The 17,366-nt window shown below is 45.6% G+C and overlaps 1 protein-coding gene across 2 annotated transcripts in view; it reads right to left on the bottom strand.

Moving 5' to 3' along the window:
• LOC119389207 (laminin subunit gamma-1) overlaps window positions 1-17,366 on the bottom strand; it is a 234,219-nt gene that overhangs the window by 166,951 nt on the left and 49,902 nt on the right. For both annotated transcript variants that reach the window (XM_037656412.1, XM_037656427.1), the window contains exon 2: window positions 490-620. In XM_037656412.1, the coding sequence (XP_037512340.1) occupies window positions 490-620 (131 nt within the window). The remainder of the gene's footprint in view (window positions 1-489; window positions 621-17,366) is intronic.

The raw sequence follows: 17,366 nt of genomic DNA, 5'->3' as shown, positions 1-17,366 counted from the left end.
AGAAATAAGTCTTAGTCTTGTTCTCATTATTTTACTCCAAATATTCTGCTGTTAGCTGTAGCTCAAACACTTTTAAGTGCATATGTATCACTACAGTACGGGCAGATAATTTTTCTATATTGTCCTTTCTGCTAAGGAGACCCAATTAAGGCTATTATACTTCTACTGCGTAGTTGTCCTTATTTCACAGGCTTCATGGTGACGACTGTGCATCTATAAGTCTTACGTTATCGAGTACGAAACATAAAGTGTCAGTCTGAGTGAGTATATTCAGTCGGCCGGAAGAAGGGTTAAGAATTATTTTAAAGTATTCCGCCAGGGGCCGGTGCCCCGCTAGCGTGACTCAAGATTTGCTCGCAAAAACGAACGCACTCGTACGGGGATACAACAGCCTTATTAAGCCGCATGCGGAGATTATTTCAATGTGTTGCCTGGCATGCAATGCAATAGCGTTCACAGCATTCGGGGATACTAAAGAAAGGCTCTCACCGTCCTCCAACAGCCAAGTCCGCGATGGCGTAGTAGTAAGACCGCAGCACCTGTTTGTCGCCGAATATCTCATCGCCGAACGTGTTGAGGCGAGTGAGCACGATGCGAATGGCAGTGGCTGTTACCCATTCCTGCCGACAAAGAAGAAAAACAAGGCGCTCTTTTGCACCATCATCTTTGGACTGGTCTTTTCAATTTGCCTATTTTTCAAGCAGAATTACTTGCAATTGTCTTGGCCTTACGCAAATTCCCCCAGCTATATCATAAGCAGTCATTCTGACAGACTGTCTGTTCTTCATTACTGCACCTAATTCGTCAAATAGCTTACAAGTATTGCCACGCGCGCTACTTTTTGTGTTACGCCACCGGTTCGTTGCACGTATAGTCACTGTCTTGCGCAAACGGCGCCCGAACGTCTCGGAACCTTCCAGATTATTTTAGAATCCTGTGTTAAGCTTCAGCACGCCACGCGAGCAGTAGACTTGATTCTGGAACTCCCCCGGCCATCAACGATAACGCTGGATTCTTCGATGCCACAGGTATAAAATGTCGACGCGCATTTCTGCTGAGCAGATTACTCGACGGTCAACGCTGTTCTCGCCGCTATCAGTGCCTAGATGTACTCTAGTGGCGGTAGGCCGCGCCGCCCCTCTCGCCGGTCCGAAACACCACGGACCGCCGCTAGGGTTTCTCGTGGCGCCACTGCGCCTTTTCCTAGGCGCGGCGCCTGTCACTCACTATATATTTTCCTCTTTTTGTTTGCACTATGTCGTTCTTTGTTCAAAAGGAAAGGTGTATATAGGCGTCATAAGCACGAACCTAGATCGCGCTGTTATACAGCGCGGCTGCCCGAATCTCGCAAATCGCTTCGTCGGCGGCTAAAATTTGATTACTTTAAAAGTGCCGGAGTGTTCTCTTGCATTTTCTCGCACGGACCATGGTGGAGCAGCTGTCTGTATCTTGTCAAGTATACCGCTCAAACAATGACACGACCTCAGGTTAAATATTCAAAACTGCGAATCAGTTTCGTTGGAATTCTATATACTCTAACTTTCTCAACATCAATAACAGAAACTTCATTTTTGGTTGCCTTTACCGATCACTTTCTTCCTCAGGTTCAGATTGTTGTTTATCGCGAATAAATAATGGCAAGGTTATCTTCAGATAATAAATAAAATATTGTAATTATGGGTGATATACATCAATTAATGGACTTATCCCTGAACTCTGTGAGTTATTCATCTTGTTTTCATGGTTTTAGTTATGAATGTCTTATTAATACCCCTGCTTGCTCAATCCTTGGCGGCTCCAGCACTGTAATTGATCATGCATTGTCTAATCTTTTGTTGTCCATCTCACGCAGGAGTCTTTACCAATTGACATTACTGACCACTTCCCCGTCATTGCGTGCACCGTATATCTGCGCACAATTCTTATTCAAGCTCTTACGCCAAAGATGGTTTCTATATAACAAATCATTGTCAGAAACTGTATCTAATGCTGGCTGTTCTTGACACCAATGACTCTTTTAGCGAGTTCTAATGAAGCTGCTGCCGCTCTCCTGGTCGCATCCGTCCATTTCTCATCTTCTCAACTTTCTCTTCAGCACGCCCATCTCTCACCTGTCGCTTTCCGGCACACATTTGTTGTAGACATCAAAACACTTACAAGTCACGAATTCAAGAAACACCTAAAAGCATAGACGTCGGAAGGATTTCGTCTTGGGTGCAAACCAGCCGTGTTGCATTGTGGTTGTAAGTGCTCCTTTTGCACCCCACTGCCGACAAAAATTTTTTTCTTCAATACTAATGTGCAGCCCACCACTATACTTTCAGTGTCCTATCATTTCTTCTAGCCTGTTCGTTTTGTAACAATATATTGTTGCTTGCAATCCTTGTCGTGGAAATGTCTTTTCCAGTATATGTATGCCACATGATTTATACTGCTATTTGTATGTCATGCATATGTATTTGCAAATTATCCTTTGTACTTCATGTCATTTGCACTGTTTATTAATCTTCTAAACATCTTATATTCCTTAATTATAGCATTCATGCTAAAAACCAGCTGTTGTTTTTACTCGGCGTAAACCGCTGTAACATGTTTTTTATGCATAGTTTCAATATAATGTCCCATTCCAGTCTTCGGGAGCTTCTTCTGCATAAAATCCTAGCTGTAATCTTTTAGTCATCTTTTAATCATCACAATTTTGAAGAGGTGTCCGTTTTTATTTTCCATCTGAGCACTTTGTCCTCTACCACGAACTCCTATATAATAAGCCTACACCACAACTATAATGTAATAGGGCCGTATACACATTATGAGCGATCGCTGTGTAGCGAATGTTCTGAGCGCTTGCGGTAAATATGGGAAAATATGCGTACCTGGCCAAAATAAAGCCGCTGAGCCATGCAGTGAGCAAGCTGGCTGTTTGATGTTTGCAAGAACCAGGAAGCAAAGACAAGTGTTAGAATTAACCGCATTTGCAACTCTGAAGGGGCCCGCGACGGGCCGACAACGCAGCCACGGCCGCTGGGTGAAAAACTGGCCGCGTATCTGCGTGCTTCGCTACAAATGTCGTCTAAAGACGATAGAAGAGGCGCTGCGTGAGATATGGACGCCATGTGGCAATACGTCGGGAAACATGAGTGCTGTGTTGCGGGCTGGTAGTCCCGGCGCAGCAGCAGGCGAACACCGGCGGTGACCAAAGCGACCGGCGGGGACGCCAGCCAGCCCGAACACGCGGTTTGGCGCGAAGCGCCGAAGCAGAAGAAACGTCCGCACTCAACGAGTACTCTCCACACACTCTTTTATGTACACGTCGCCTGGGTAAAACAGGAATGCCAGAGTGGCGCCCCATGACATTCGTACAGTGCAATACTGAACCGAAACCGAAACACAACAATGAGCTCGTGCAGAGGGCACGGAGGAAGGCAAGTTTCAGCGCAGTCGCATTTTCAGCGCAGCTTAAGAAACTAGGGTCTCTAGAATTACGTATCTATGTTTTCTATTAAAGGAACACACCCCCTAATACTTACCTAGTGATGTAGCGCCTCAGATATGCGTAATGTTTGCTTTTTGATCGACAATGTACACAAGTATGAACCTAGTCAGCCGTTCAAGATGGCTGGCCCTTGGGCAAGTGGTTCAACTTTGGCCGAGTGGCTGAAACGAGTGACGTGCCGACAAACAGAAAGACAGACCGAAATTTCTGCGTTCCCCAAGTTCCCCAAGAAAGACTATCGTCTTTAAAAGCGCACGGTACGGCTTGCCGCGTCGGGCGGCTTCCTATGGGAGAGCGCGTGTTGGCCCTAGTTGCAGTTAGTGATTCTTTATTCTTTTAGTATAGGGGTAAGAAAGAGTAAAAGGGGGGAAGAGTGCTCGATAACTGTCTCTGTAAAGGACACCTCAACCAAAACACTCGTTGGGGGGGGGGGGTAATGAAGGCGGTAGAAAGAGAGAAGAGGATGAGGTAGTGATTAGAGCGAAGGCGGGAGATAGGAGTCTGGTTAACCGTGTCGAGCGGCTTAGAAAAGCCGCTCCGCTGCGGCGCGGCGCGACGGGGACGGGGAATCGGGTGCCGGTGGCTCCGTTGGGCCAGCAGCCGCAGCAAATTAGTTGGTGGTGGTCACAACAGCGATCTCACTCAGCTGTTCTAAGCGGTTTTTTTTTTCTATCTCATCTATCGCAGCCATGACATATCATGCATTCAGTTGAGTCCGTTCGCGTAATCTGGTTAAATGGCCACTTAAGTTTCCGTGTACGTGCCGAGCTCCTGGTATTTTTTTTTTCCAGGACTAACTTTTTGCTTTGTGTCTGAAAGAATATTCCACAATGCGCGTAGCAACATTATATGGCGCTGAATGTGTGAAAAAGTGGTTGTTATATTTATGTGCGTGTAATGAATGCATCGTTTGTTATTTTAACATATTGATTCCCGTGACATTTCTTCGGCACTTTTTTTACTTTTCTTAGCTGGAAATGCTTGACAGGTATTTATTTGGAACACCTGACAATACACGTTCATGTTCTTTATACACAGAAAGTGCATGTAAAAACATACGTCGAATCACGTTGCACACCAACGTGATTGTCCTCTGGCAGTCTCCGTCAGGTGGTTCTGTCATCTATTACTGCTTATTTTTTCTATTCTATATTGTCTACAATGGCACCGTGCTCGCTCCTACAAGGGCACGTACTCAACCTCAACTGTCCTACAGCAGCCGTGGCTTTGCGTGCTACTATAGTATACTTGCGTAATTATGAAAACGTGGTTGTCACTTGTCTCGAAAAAAAGTGGGTGAGCGATTGTCACGCATGCATATATAGGGTCATTCCACGCCAACTGTCCCAGTCGGGGCGCTCGACAAAAATCAGTTTCTCTAAAAAAATCTGAGAAAATTACGCACATATAGACATTAGTTCTTCAGTATTTTCCCAAAATATTTTGAGCGGCAAAAATTTTTCGGACACGTTAGCGCCATTTGAACTTCTCGATATGGAGGAAAATTAGGTACGAAAGAAAAATTCGCTATAAATGGACCGTTTCACGTATTCTTTCGAAACTTGTTTTTTGTGTTCTTAGAGCATCGCGATTTTATTATAGGACAGTTGCTTAAAGTAGCTTTATATTTTTCACTCCTTAGCGCTTAGGTAAAAGTGAGTAAATTGCAGCGTCTTCGGGATTTTTTTTACAAAAGACGATTGTAGACCAAATATATCAATTATTTTTACAGAACTCTCCATAAAACGTACTATCTCCTAAAGTTTTTGTTTTGCCTGTGTGCAGCGCACAGGCCCCAAAATAAAATCCTGAACTTGGAAAAAACGCCACATTGGCCTATGTTCAGATGTCTGTAGCACCCTAAGGTGGTCCAAGAAAAAGTAAGCAGAAAAGCGCATACGATTGAGAATCAGCAACTTCGTCCGCAGAAAGTTTAATCGAAGTAGCTTTTGTTTTAGTCAAGAAAAATATTTTTGAAGTTTAGTCCCACCATTGAATTATTTTGCTATGGGGGCAATACAAACCGACTGAATTTACTTCATAAAGAACGACGCAGTGTATTCGTATCACATGGTTTTCAGTTCCTTTTGTTAGTACTTTATATGTATATTATATACGAAGGCCATAATAAACAGAGGTAGAAATATAATAATATCATTGGCTTATATACATGCCGAAATTCCCCAATAATGAATCGCGTTACTTATTGCATTGTTGACGCACACCGGAGGCGGCGGCGGCGCCGCCGGACAACTGCGCCACAAAAATAGGCTGTTGTGATCTTATAACAGCTGTAAAACAGTGCATGTCAACAGACAGACAAATTCTACTTTAACCAAAATCTGCTGCCTGCAACCGTCCATATAAGGATGTGAAAAAATTACACCATCTCCCGTTAAAGGGGACCATGAGGCGATGCAAAGCCGGAGCACTTGCACGATCGCGTTCCGTTGGCGTTCGTTGGGCATGCTACCGAGCTCGCGTCGTGGAACGCGAAGAGGGACGCTACGCGCGTCGTATCTTCCATCTAGCCTGGCCGTTAATTCTCACAGGGCGAGCGGGGAACGCGGTCGACAGGCGGGCGAGAGGGGGGCAGCGTAGGAGAGGAGAGAGAAGGGGAGGGGACGCGCATGCGCTCGAGCTCATCGCGGCGTTGCGCAGGAGAGAATTTCGGCATGTCTAGCCCGCGTTTCAGAGGAAGAGTGGAAAGGGGGATGGGAGAGGGGGATGGTAAAGGGAAAGTGGAGAGGGGAAGGGAGAGGGGTAGAGGACATGGGGAATGGAGAGGAGGTGTGTGGAGAGGGTATGCGCATGCGCAGTAAGGGTGGTCACGCCGCACACCACCACCTGTCCGTAGTGTCGCGGACGACGGAAGCGCCGCGTGAATAAGCGGCGCATCGTCACATCATGCGCCGTTCGTTGCGGAATACATAAACTCCATTTGGATCCGCTATTAATGACCACGCTCACGCCTCCTTTTGCATGAACTTCGAGACTTAACTTATTTTGGCGCCAACTGATTCTCAGAGCCGCATGCAATAAGTAATTGGGGAATTTTGGCATCTAAGCCAATGGTACTGTTATATTTTTGCCTCTGTTTATTATCTCCTTGATATGTAATATACATTATAAAGTACTAACAAAAGGAACTGAAAACAATGTGCTACGAATACACTGCCTCTTTTTTTATGCAGTAAATTCAGTCGGTTTGTATTGCCCCCATAGCAAAATAATGCAATGGTGGGACTAAATTTCAAAAATATTTTTCTTGACTAAAACAAAAACTACTCCGATTAAACTTTCTGTGGACAAAGGTGTTATGATTCTAAATCGTATGCGCTTTTCTGCCTACTTTTTCTTGGACTACCTTAGGGTGCTACAGACATCTGAACATAGACAAATGTAGCGTTTTTTCCACGTTCAGGATTTTATTTTAGTGCCTGTCCGCTGTACACAGGCAAAACAAAAACTTTAGGAGATAGTACGTGTTATGGACAGTTCTGTAACAATAATTTATGTATTTGGTCTACAATCGTCTTCTGTAAAAAAAAAAAAAAAATCCCCGAAAACGCTGCAAATTACTCACTTTTACCTAAGCGCTAAGGCGTGAAAAATATAAAGCTACTCTAAGCAACTGTCCTATAATAAAAGCGCGATGCTCTAAGAACACAAAAAAGCCAGTTTCGAAAGAATACGTGAAACGGTCCATTTATAACGAATTTTTCTTTCGTACCTGATTTTCCTTCATATCGAGAAGTTCAAATGGCGCTAACGTGCCCGAAAAATTTTTGCCGCTCAAAATATTTAGGGAAAATACTGAAGAACTAATGTCTATATGTGTGAAATTTTCTCAGATTTTTTTAGAGAAACTGATTTTTGTCGAGCGCCCCGACTGGGACAGTTGACGTGGAATGACCCTATATATTGTGAGCACAATATTCACAACATGCTTCCTTCATTCTCTTCACCTGTATGTAATCATCATCACTGTCAGCGTCATCTTCGTTCTGAGCGTTGGTCAGGCGGCTCTGCTGAATAAAAGGCGTCGAGACCACGACTGTGCTGCGGTCTTTCAAAAATAAAAAAAAAAATATATATATATATATATATATATATATATATATATATATATATATATATATATATATATATATCTATATATACATATACACAGCGGGTGTCCCAAGAAACCACCGTTAACTTATCGGCCTACCGCTGAGGCGGAGACGGGGAGTCGCGGCCGCAGCTGATTTCGTTCGCTCAAACTACGGCTGAGGGCAGCATTCTCGCGGCGCGCGAACGCGCTAGTCACGTGGTTCTTTTTGTATTTCGCGGGCTTTCTTTGCAGCTTGGAAAAAATGGTATACGTGAGAGTTTCTATATCGCAAATAATGCGATAGGGGTTCCTGAAGACGCTCTCGAACTTTGCAAGCCGCATTTATAGCCTAAATTCAATATTTAGAAATTTAATTAAATAATTATAATTAAAATTTAGTTAATTAGAAAACAAAAATTGTCTGTAGTGCGCAAGGTGGCTGTCAGCAATTTACAACTGATTTCACTCGCCTGCCTCTAATATTGTATTTTTTAACCGTTGGCTAAAGATAGCTGGGACACCCTGTATATTCATGCGTGACAAGTGCCAACCACGTTTTGAAAACGTGGTCGTCACTTGTCTCGATGGGTGAGCGATTGTCAAGCATGAATATATATATATATATATATATATATATATATATATATATATATGGAATGAAGAAAGAAACTACGACTTTCGTTGGTTTGGCACTGTATATTTTCACTAACGTTTCGTCTGGTGGACCAGACTTTGTCAAAGTCTCGTCCACCAGACGAAACGTTAGTGAAAATATACAGTGCCAAACCAACGAAAGTCGTAGTTTCTTTCTTCATTCCTTATTCTATCGGGGTCCGCGCGATTCTTTTCCCACTACTATATATATATATATATATACATATATATATATATATATATATATATATATATATATATATATATATATATATTGTAGCGAAGCGTTCGTAGTCGGTAATGCAAGCCGTACGTTTACTAAAGCCGAGACCAACTACACCATCACGGAGAAAGAATGCCTGGCAATCATCTGGGCCCTTACGAAGTTTCGACCTTATTTGTAATTTGTATGGTCGCCCATTTGATGTCACCGACCATCATGCACTGTGCTGGTTGTCGTCGTTGAAGGATCCCTCAGGCCGTCTCGCCCGTTGGGCACTTCGCCTGCAAGACTACGACATCCGCGTGCTGTACCGCAACGGACGCCAGCACGCTGACGCCGACGCCCTGTCGCGCTCTCCCTTGCCTGACGAAATGCCCACAGCTCAGTGTCTCACTTTGCCGTTTCTTCCTTCGACATTCACACCATTGCTACCGAACAGCGCAAGGACCAATGAATTGCCTCACTGATAGACTTGCTCACTGAGCGTTGCGTCGTCAAGCCCACCATTTCGTCATTAGCGACGACCTGCTTCATCGACGCAATTACAACGGCGACGGCCGCCGGTGGCTACTATACGCCGCAGTCTGCGTTCTGACATATGCGAGTCGTTCCACTGCGATCCGCAGTGTGCACACTCTGGGGTATCGAAAACCTACCACCGCATTCGCCAACGGTACTTTTGGCGAGGAATGTACCGCTACGTGCAGAAGTTCGTTCGCTCCTGCATCGATTGTCAGCGCCGAAAAACTTCAAGGCACCTGTCGCTGGCAGGTCTTCACCCTCTACCTTGCCCTGACCGACCGTTTGGGCGCGTTGGCATCGATCTGTATGGGCCCCTTCCTCTGACGTCCGCTGGTAACCGCTGGGCAATCGTCGCTGTAGACCACCTCACGCGATACGCTGAAACTGCCGCCCTCCCTGCGGCTACAGCGCGCGATGTGGCCTCCTTCCTGCTCCACCTATTCATGCTACGTCACGGTCCGCCCCAGGAGCTGCTCAGTGATCGAGGCCGTGTCTTCTTGTCGGAAGTGGTGGAAGCCATTCTCAAAGAGTGCAACGTTGTTCACTGCAAAACTGCTGCTTACCACCCGCAGACGAATGGCCTTACCGAACACTTTAACCGCACGCTCGGCGACATGCTCTCGATGTACGTCGCCGCCGACCACACAAATTGAGATGCCATTCTGCCCTTCGTCACGTACGCCTACAATACCGCCCCTCAGAGCACTACAGGTTTCTCACCATTTTTCCTATTGTACGGCAGGCACCCGTCGCACACAATCGACACAATCCTTCCATACAAGCCGGATCGATCTGAGTGTGCGCCTATTTCTGCCACAGCCAGACTTGCTTAGGAGTGTCGCGAGCTTGCGAAGACCTTTACTACGCAGGACCAAGAGCGGCAGAAAAGCATCCGCGGTGAGACCAACACTTCTGCACCCACGTTCCTACCTGGAGCACTCGTATGGCTCTCGGTCCCTACCACTGCAACTGGCCTCTCTTCCAAACTATTGCCCAAATACGAAGGCCCCTACCGTGTCGTCGAACGCACATCCCCGGTCAACTACCTGATCGAACCCATCGAACCATCTTCGGACATGCGCCGTCGAGGGCGCCACATTGTCAACGTGGAGCGCCTGAAGCCCTACCATAACCCGCTCATAGTGACAAGCTGCTAGGTCGCCAGGCGGCTCCCTTTTCGTACCCGTGGTAGATGTAGAGAAGCGTTCGTAGTCGGTAATGGGTCGTCCTCTCGAGCGCCTTCTAGTGGGTCATCCTCTTCTCTGAGAGCACGCCCCTCAACTGAGAGTCGGCCCCGCCTTGTCTGTCGCTGTCGAGTATCGTCGCCGAGTGCCCGCTAATAAACCTCTTTATAATTTACATATGTGACAACCACGTTTTCATATTTACGCAAGTATACTATAGTAGCACGTAAGACCACGGCTGCTGTAGGACAGTTGAGGTTGAGTACGTGCCTTTATCAGGGGTGAGACGGCTGAAATCGATTTGGGAGCAGTTTTGGGAGCAGCAAAATTTCAATTTAGGAGGTCATAATGGTATTTAGCGCAAACAGTAGACAAAAAACAAAGGAGAGGACGTGGACGCAGCGCATTCTTCCAACTAAAATTTATTCGAGAAGAACACACATATAAATACAGACCAGGTGATCAAAAAAAAGAGAAAAAAGAAGAGAAGACAAAAAAGGAAAAGTATATACATATAGTGTATATAGGCATAGCGCTGACATGTTATTCTTTTCCAAGCGGGCATATTTTTTGCTTGTATATACTTTTCCTTTTACTCTCAGGTTTTTCTTCTTTTCTCTCTTTTTTTTATCACCTGGTCTGTGTATATATATGTGTGTTCTTCTCGAATAAATTTTATTTGGAAGAATACGCTGCGTCCACGTCCTCTCCTTTGTCTACTGTTTGCGCTAATTACCGTTATGACTCACTTGTTCCAACTCGCCCAACAAGCAACGTTGTTCAATTTAGGAGCAGGAGAACCTTGTTTTGGAGCAGTTAGCGGCATTTATTATGTCGTTTTAGGGGCGAAGCTCCTCAGGGTGTGGGCCTGTCCCTCCTTTGTAGTATATTAATGAGAACTAACAGACAATAACGCCAAGGAAAGTATAGGGGGTGTTATCTGTAGTATTTAGAACATAAATGTGAAGAAAGTAAAGTGGACGAAAAGATGACTTGCCGCCGGCAGGGACCGAACCTGCGACCTTCGAATAACGCGTCCGATGCTCTACCACTGAGCTACGGCGGCGGTCATCCTCCCGTCCAGGGTTGCCACTGACTTTCAAGTAAATGTCGCCAAACGACGAGCAAAAAGTCGCCAAAAGTCGCCATTATTTTACAGATTTCGCCAAAAAAGTAGCCATTCTAGATATGTGCGGCATACCCAGCAATAAAATTTTCCACTCACGTATAGCACCGTAGAATACAGTACCATCCAAGACCCTTAAATTATATTGACGTTTCTCGATGCCAGTCGCATCGCCCGCTTCACCATGGGAGTGCATGGTGCTGCTTCTCCGACTAGCCGCAAGATGTGCGTGGTGGCGCAAGGGTGAATGAACGAAACGCTCATGTTATCCTTCCATCCATGTCCTGTCGTTTCAAAGCTAAAAGTGTGGGATAAACCTTGGGCGAAAACCGTGAAAGCATTATTTGTAGACAGCTTTACGTACCCTTATTTGAATTAAAAGGATTAAAAGGTTTATTGAAGGTAACACGACAGAATTCTTACAGGAACCGATGATTAGTGAGTCTTACACCTTTTCAGTGTGAACTAATATGATACCGGACATCACCGACCCTTTCTTATAGTTACTTATATCTACACGCGTCAATCCGATGTGTTATTGCTGTATAACAATGTAAAATGTTATATAGCAATTGTTTTTATTGCACACGCTCACCGAGAACAGTGAAAAATGCCTAAATAAATAATTTTTATTGCAGAAATAGCCGAGTATCCGCCTCTCTTCGCTATTCCAAAACAGTCTTTACGAGCTGAATTGGGGGTACTGCAACAGTGAATAAGTCGCCAAGCTATTCACAGCAGTTGGAGCTTTGGCGGAACAAATGGTCCGAATACGCGGCCAACCCGTCGTCTTGCCTCTTCAGATGCGAAACTTCAGATAAGCTTAAAGCACCTAAAGCCATAAACCTATAGTCAATCACTGCCCCCTCGCGGTTTGCAAGGCAGTCCGCTGACTTACATTTTGCTAGAATGTCGCTGGGGGACGTTCCAGTACCTCCTGCATCTAGATGGCATCCCGAACTAAGGATCCCACTCACTGACGTTATTTTCACAGAACATCAAATAAACGTTTTATTATCCCTCTAGATGAATTGAGGAGGTACACACGAGTTACAGGATGGACATACCGAATGACGCGTAATATGCACATTCTATTCGTGGGTCTAAAACCACGAAAAATACAGAGAATGTTGCCGCTCATCCGTTGGGAAGACACTGAGCTTAGGATTAAAAACTCGGTGGAGACCTAAGCCGAAAATCGCCAAAAATTCGCCATGTCGCCATTCATAATTTTAGGTCGCCACGGGCCTCTCAAATTCGCCAATTTGGCGAGAAGTAGCCACCATTGCCAACCCTGCTCCCGTCCACTTTTTGGGGTATATGTCGACTTTTTGTGGACAGACAATGCCAAGGAAAGTATAGGGGATGTTATTAGTAGTGAATGTAAGGTAAATGTGAAGAAAGAAAAGTGGACGAAAAGATAGCTTGCCGCGGGCAGGGACCGAACCTGCGACCTTCGAATAACGCGTCCGATGCTCTACCAACTGAGCTACCGCGGCGGCCATCCCCCCGTTCACTTTCTATGGTATATATGTACATTTAAACGTGGGAGCGTCAGTCAGCGCCGCCAGTAGCCATGACGGCGAGTGTGGAACACTCTTTTTTTCTGCCTGTTGGCGTCACGTAGCACGTGAACTTATTACGAGCTGGCAGCTTTATCTTATTTTGTGTAAAATAAACAGTGGCCGCTGCAATTTTTGAGATCAATTTTTTGAAATGAAAGGATAAAATCTGAAGCAACATACTCAGAGCCAAAATAGAGAATTTCGATGCATTAGGAAAGGTGCAACACCTCCAGGTTGGTTAGTTGTGGTCTTCTAGGATACCAGAAAAATATGCCCACGCGATTACTTCCGCAAAAAGCGATCGGTGCGCGAAGTTGCATCTTGGGCAAGGCGAGACCAAAAATTCCCAAGAGCTGCAAGTATGTACAAGAAATATCGGTAATTAACTTATGTGTATACGCTAGATGGATTTTAGAAGAAGAGCCCCGCCTCAGTCAGTGGTCTAGTGGTTATGGCGCTCGACTGCTGACCCGAAGGTCGCGGGATCGAATCCCGGCCGCAGCGGCTGCATTTTCGATGGAGGCGAAAATGTTTGAGGCCCGTGTACTCAGATTTAGGTGCACGTTAAAGAACCCCAGGTGGTCGAAATTTCCGGAGCCCTCCACTACGGCGTCTCTCATAATCATATGGTGGTTTTGGGACGTTAAACCCCAGATATTATTATTATTATTATTATTCAGAAGCTTGCGGGCGTCACATGAAGACGCACGCGCTCAAGCACAATTACCGCAAGCGCGCCGCGCATGTGATCCCGCGGGCGTGCGCGAACCCCCCGCACCCCCGGTGGCGCCGCAGCGGTGGTCCGGGTTAACTATACCCGTCACGCCGGTTTCGGAACACGCGGCAGGCCGTACCCGTGCGCTTTTTCATCCAGCGGCCATGGCAGCCAAAGCTGCTAGGAAATGCAGCAGTGGCACCATCTCGCGGCATCCGTGTAATTAGAGGACGCGGGAGCCCGGCGGGTCGCGCCACTAGAGTATATTCTATTTCACTATTGTGTAGAGCTTCAATTGCTTGTACTTTGACCAGTGGCGTAGCCAGGGGGGGGGGGGCATACCGGGCTCGTGCCCCCCCCCCCGCCTCCCCCCCACCGCCCGCGAAATTTAGTTTTGCCATGGCATACACAGCACAAAATATTAATGAGCACTAAGAGACAATAATTCCAAGGAAAGTATAGGGGATGTTGTTAGTAGTAAATGGTAACGTAAATGTGAAGAAAGAAAAGTGGACGAAAAGATAACTTGCCGCGGGCAGGGACCGAACATACGACCTTCGAACAACGCGTCCGATACTCTACCAACCGCCGTTCGATGCTCCTGTAGAGCATCGAACGGCAGTTGCAACGCTGAGCAACAGTTGAAGGCAGTTGAAGGCTGAGCAACGCGTTCGATGCTCTGGTAGAGCATCGGACGCGTCATTCGAAGGTCGCAGGTTCGGTCCCTGCCCGCGGCAAGTTATCTTTTCGTCCACTTTTCTTTCTTCACATTTATCTTACATTTACTACTAATAACATCCCCTATACTTTCCTTGGCATTATTGTCTGTCAGTGCTCATTAATATTGTGTATAACACAGAAAAACGAGGCCTTAAAATTAACGTCCCTGAAAATCATGCCGTGATTTTGAGACGTTAAACACTAAGAATTATTATTGCTCTTAGCGTCACACGTTATAACAGCCGCAGCGCGTGACAGCCGTAACAGTCTGCAAGAAGATCAGAGTTGCGGCGATGAAAAAAGCCACACAACCGCAAAAAAAAAAAAAAAACAGGAGCTCCTATGACTGCTATCGCCTACTTGCCCCGGCGTGCAACATCGCAGACGCGTTGTGGGTGCGAAAGGGAGGCAGCTGACCGAGGAGTGTCACCCTCGTGAAGTTCGAGGGTGCCACTCCCGTGTCATTAGATATCTGTTTTTTTTTTTTTTGTGAGTTCTGCCACTCTCTCTCTTTCTTCACTCTCGCTCTCTCTCTCTCTCTCACACACACACACACACACACACACACACACATATATATATATATATATATATATATATATATATATATATATATATTGCTAACGAGTTCAGTTGAAGTTTGCGCCATCCGTGTCTTTCTCGCCATTCGTCGAAAAAATATTTGCGCAAGTAGTAGTAAAGTTCGGGGGACCCTTCCTAACACAATCACCGCGCACCTAGGATGTGATATCTGCGCGTCGCACCTTGAATGTAAGGCCGGCGGAAAGGAAAGAACTTCGCAGTGCACGTAGAAAAGTGTGCGCCATTCGAACTTCACTACGCACGCACACACTCACACACACACACACACACACACACACACACACACACACACACATTATATATATATATATATATATATATATATATATATATATATCAGTGGCGTAGCCAGGCATTTTGTTCGGGGGGGGGGGGGGGGGGGGCTCACGTTGCAGCGCGACCTCCTCCTTGAATTTTTCGAACGACTAAGTATGTGAATAACATGTATTACCAGTGACAATCTGTATTAGATGCTGCAAATCACTTCTTGAATGCTGTGCACTGTCAAGAACGAGTAAGAAATGAGTTTTTTCATAAAATTATTATGTTGGCATGCCCACAAAATCTTTCCAGGAATAATTGTCTTCAATTTTTTCCATTTTTTTTTGTGTGTGTAAGAGGTACGGCAAATATCACGTAAACTTTGGAACTGCATCAGTTTTCAACTGAAGAAGCGCTTGATAATAAAAAAGTGAAGTCCACAAAATGGCCATGACGAGGTCAAATATTTTAATGCAGATTGTTTACGCAAAATGTTCATCTTCTTGCACAAATGGTGCGGCCAGGGAAAAATAAGAATGGGAAAGTACACCGCGAATACGGGCAAAACATAAGTCACTGGAAACTGTGCGCAGTATGCTTACACAATGCATCAGAAATGTACATTTAAATATACAATCAATATACGGAACTAAGCAATGATCACTATACATAATGCCCAAAATAAGGCAAAAGAACATGCTGCACAATCACAGAAACTGATATGTCCTTGGGCCAAGCTGCTGTCTCGGACGCACCTTGTGGACAGAACTATAAAGGAAGAGCGCAGAAATAACGAAAGAAACTATTCCAAAACTCTTTTAAAAGTGCGAACCACTATTGTGCACTCAATATAGGAAGAGAGTTGTCGCTTCTAGTTTAAAAAGCAATGAAGAAAAAAACGACAAATGAAAGTAACAAACAATACCGCTATTACGGCTTCCCAATAGCTGAATTTGTTTGGTAACGCCGCGTTTACCGACCTCTCAGTGAACAAGGTAAAGCTGTCGATTGGCTGTTAATGTCCACTTGATGCCCGTATTCGTATGCTTATATTAGGTCACGGTGTTAACTGCTAAACGGTACAAAATCCTCACTGCTTTAAAAGGTGGTGACATTGACCTGAACACTGGAACAGCAGTGTCTTTTCTTTTCGTTTGCGCTGATTTTTGTCCTGCTCGCTATCAAAGGGCAAAATTGACCCGGCGAGGAAGCTTAGCGAAGCGGTCCATGACTTCCGACACGCTCTGTCGACGTTTCTGTGGGCGTACAGAAGTGCCAGGCCAACCATGCGTTCCTCAGACATCTCGGAGCGTAAGTAGTTCTTAAATAACCTCATGCTTGAAAACGTTCTCTCTGCGCTGGCAGTGGTAACTGGAAGGGTGATTAGAATCTGGAGTAGCTTGTACACATTCGGATAGGACCTGCTGTCGCAATGAAAGAGGGTATCGGTTCCTGTATTGGGGCGCTGGTTTGCTGCTTTGTTCGCCCACTTTGTCCACCATAGTCGCAGTTCTCCCAAAGCAGCCCTCGTTTCGACGTCATGCGCAAAAACGGTCAGGAGATTTTGTGCTCCTTTCTCACGATCATCTTGCATTGGTGGTATTGCGGATGGTACAATTACTGAAAAGTCCTTTAGAAGCGCCCTGTGCTTTTTGAACCGCTGGTTTAAGTGGGCTACTACGTGGTCCATGAACGGAATGAACAGGGTTCTGCGAAAATATTCTTCCGCGCTTTGGAATGCATTGCTCCCAAGATTTTGCTTGCGGACACCGGCTCGACGGCTGGTGATCACCACATTCAGTTTTTCTGCTAATACCTGCACTTGTGCAAATATTTTTGAGAAAGAAGCATTCACGTTGTTGCGGTCATTTTCAATTGACTGCTGTACCGCTTCTATGTCGTCAGTGGCAGCGCTCATGTCGATTCTCCTCGTATGCAGCTTCTTTGACAGTGGCAAAGTCAGTGCTAACACGTGCTCCGCCACATGCAGGCTTACAAGGAACGCTGGTGACAAGAGTGCGAACATTTGACTGTTTGCCTGCGCTGGACTTTCGCCATTTCCGTTAAACTTAATCTCCTCTAGTGCTGCGATCAACGGCTCAAAGATGCTCACAATCGAAAGCACTGCATCGTGCTTCTCGATGCAGCGCGTTTCGCACAGTCCCAAAAGGCGCTGCCTTGTAGACTCAGGACACCTCAAACTT

The sequence above is a fragment of the Rhipicephalus sanguineus genome, chromosome 1 (assembly GCF_013339695.2).
Source record: "Rhipicephalus sanguineus isolate Rsan-2018 chromosome 1, BIME_Rsan_1.4, whole genome shotgun sequence".
Classification (NCBI taxonomy): Eukaryota; Metazoa; Arthropoda; class Arachnida; order Ixodida; family Ixodidae; genus Rhipicephalus; species Rhipicephalus sanguineus.
Note: the sequence above shows the minus strand (reverse complement) of the source record. Positions and strands in the feature narration are given on the sequence as shown.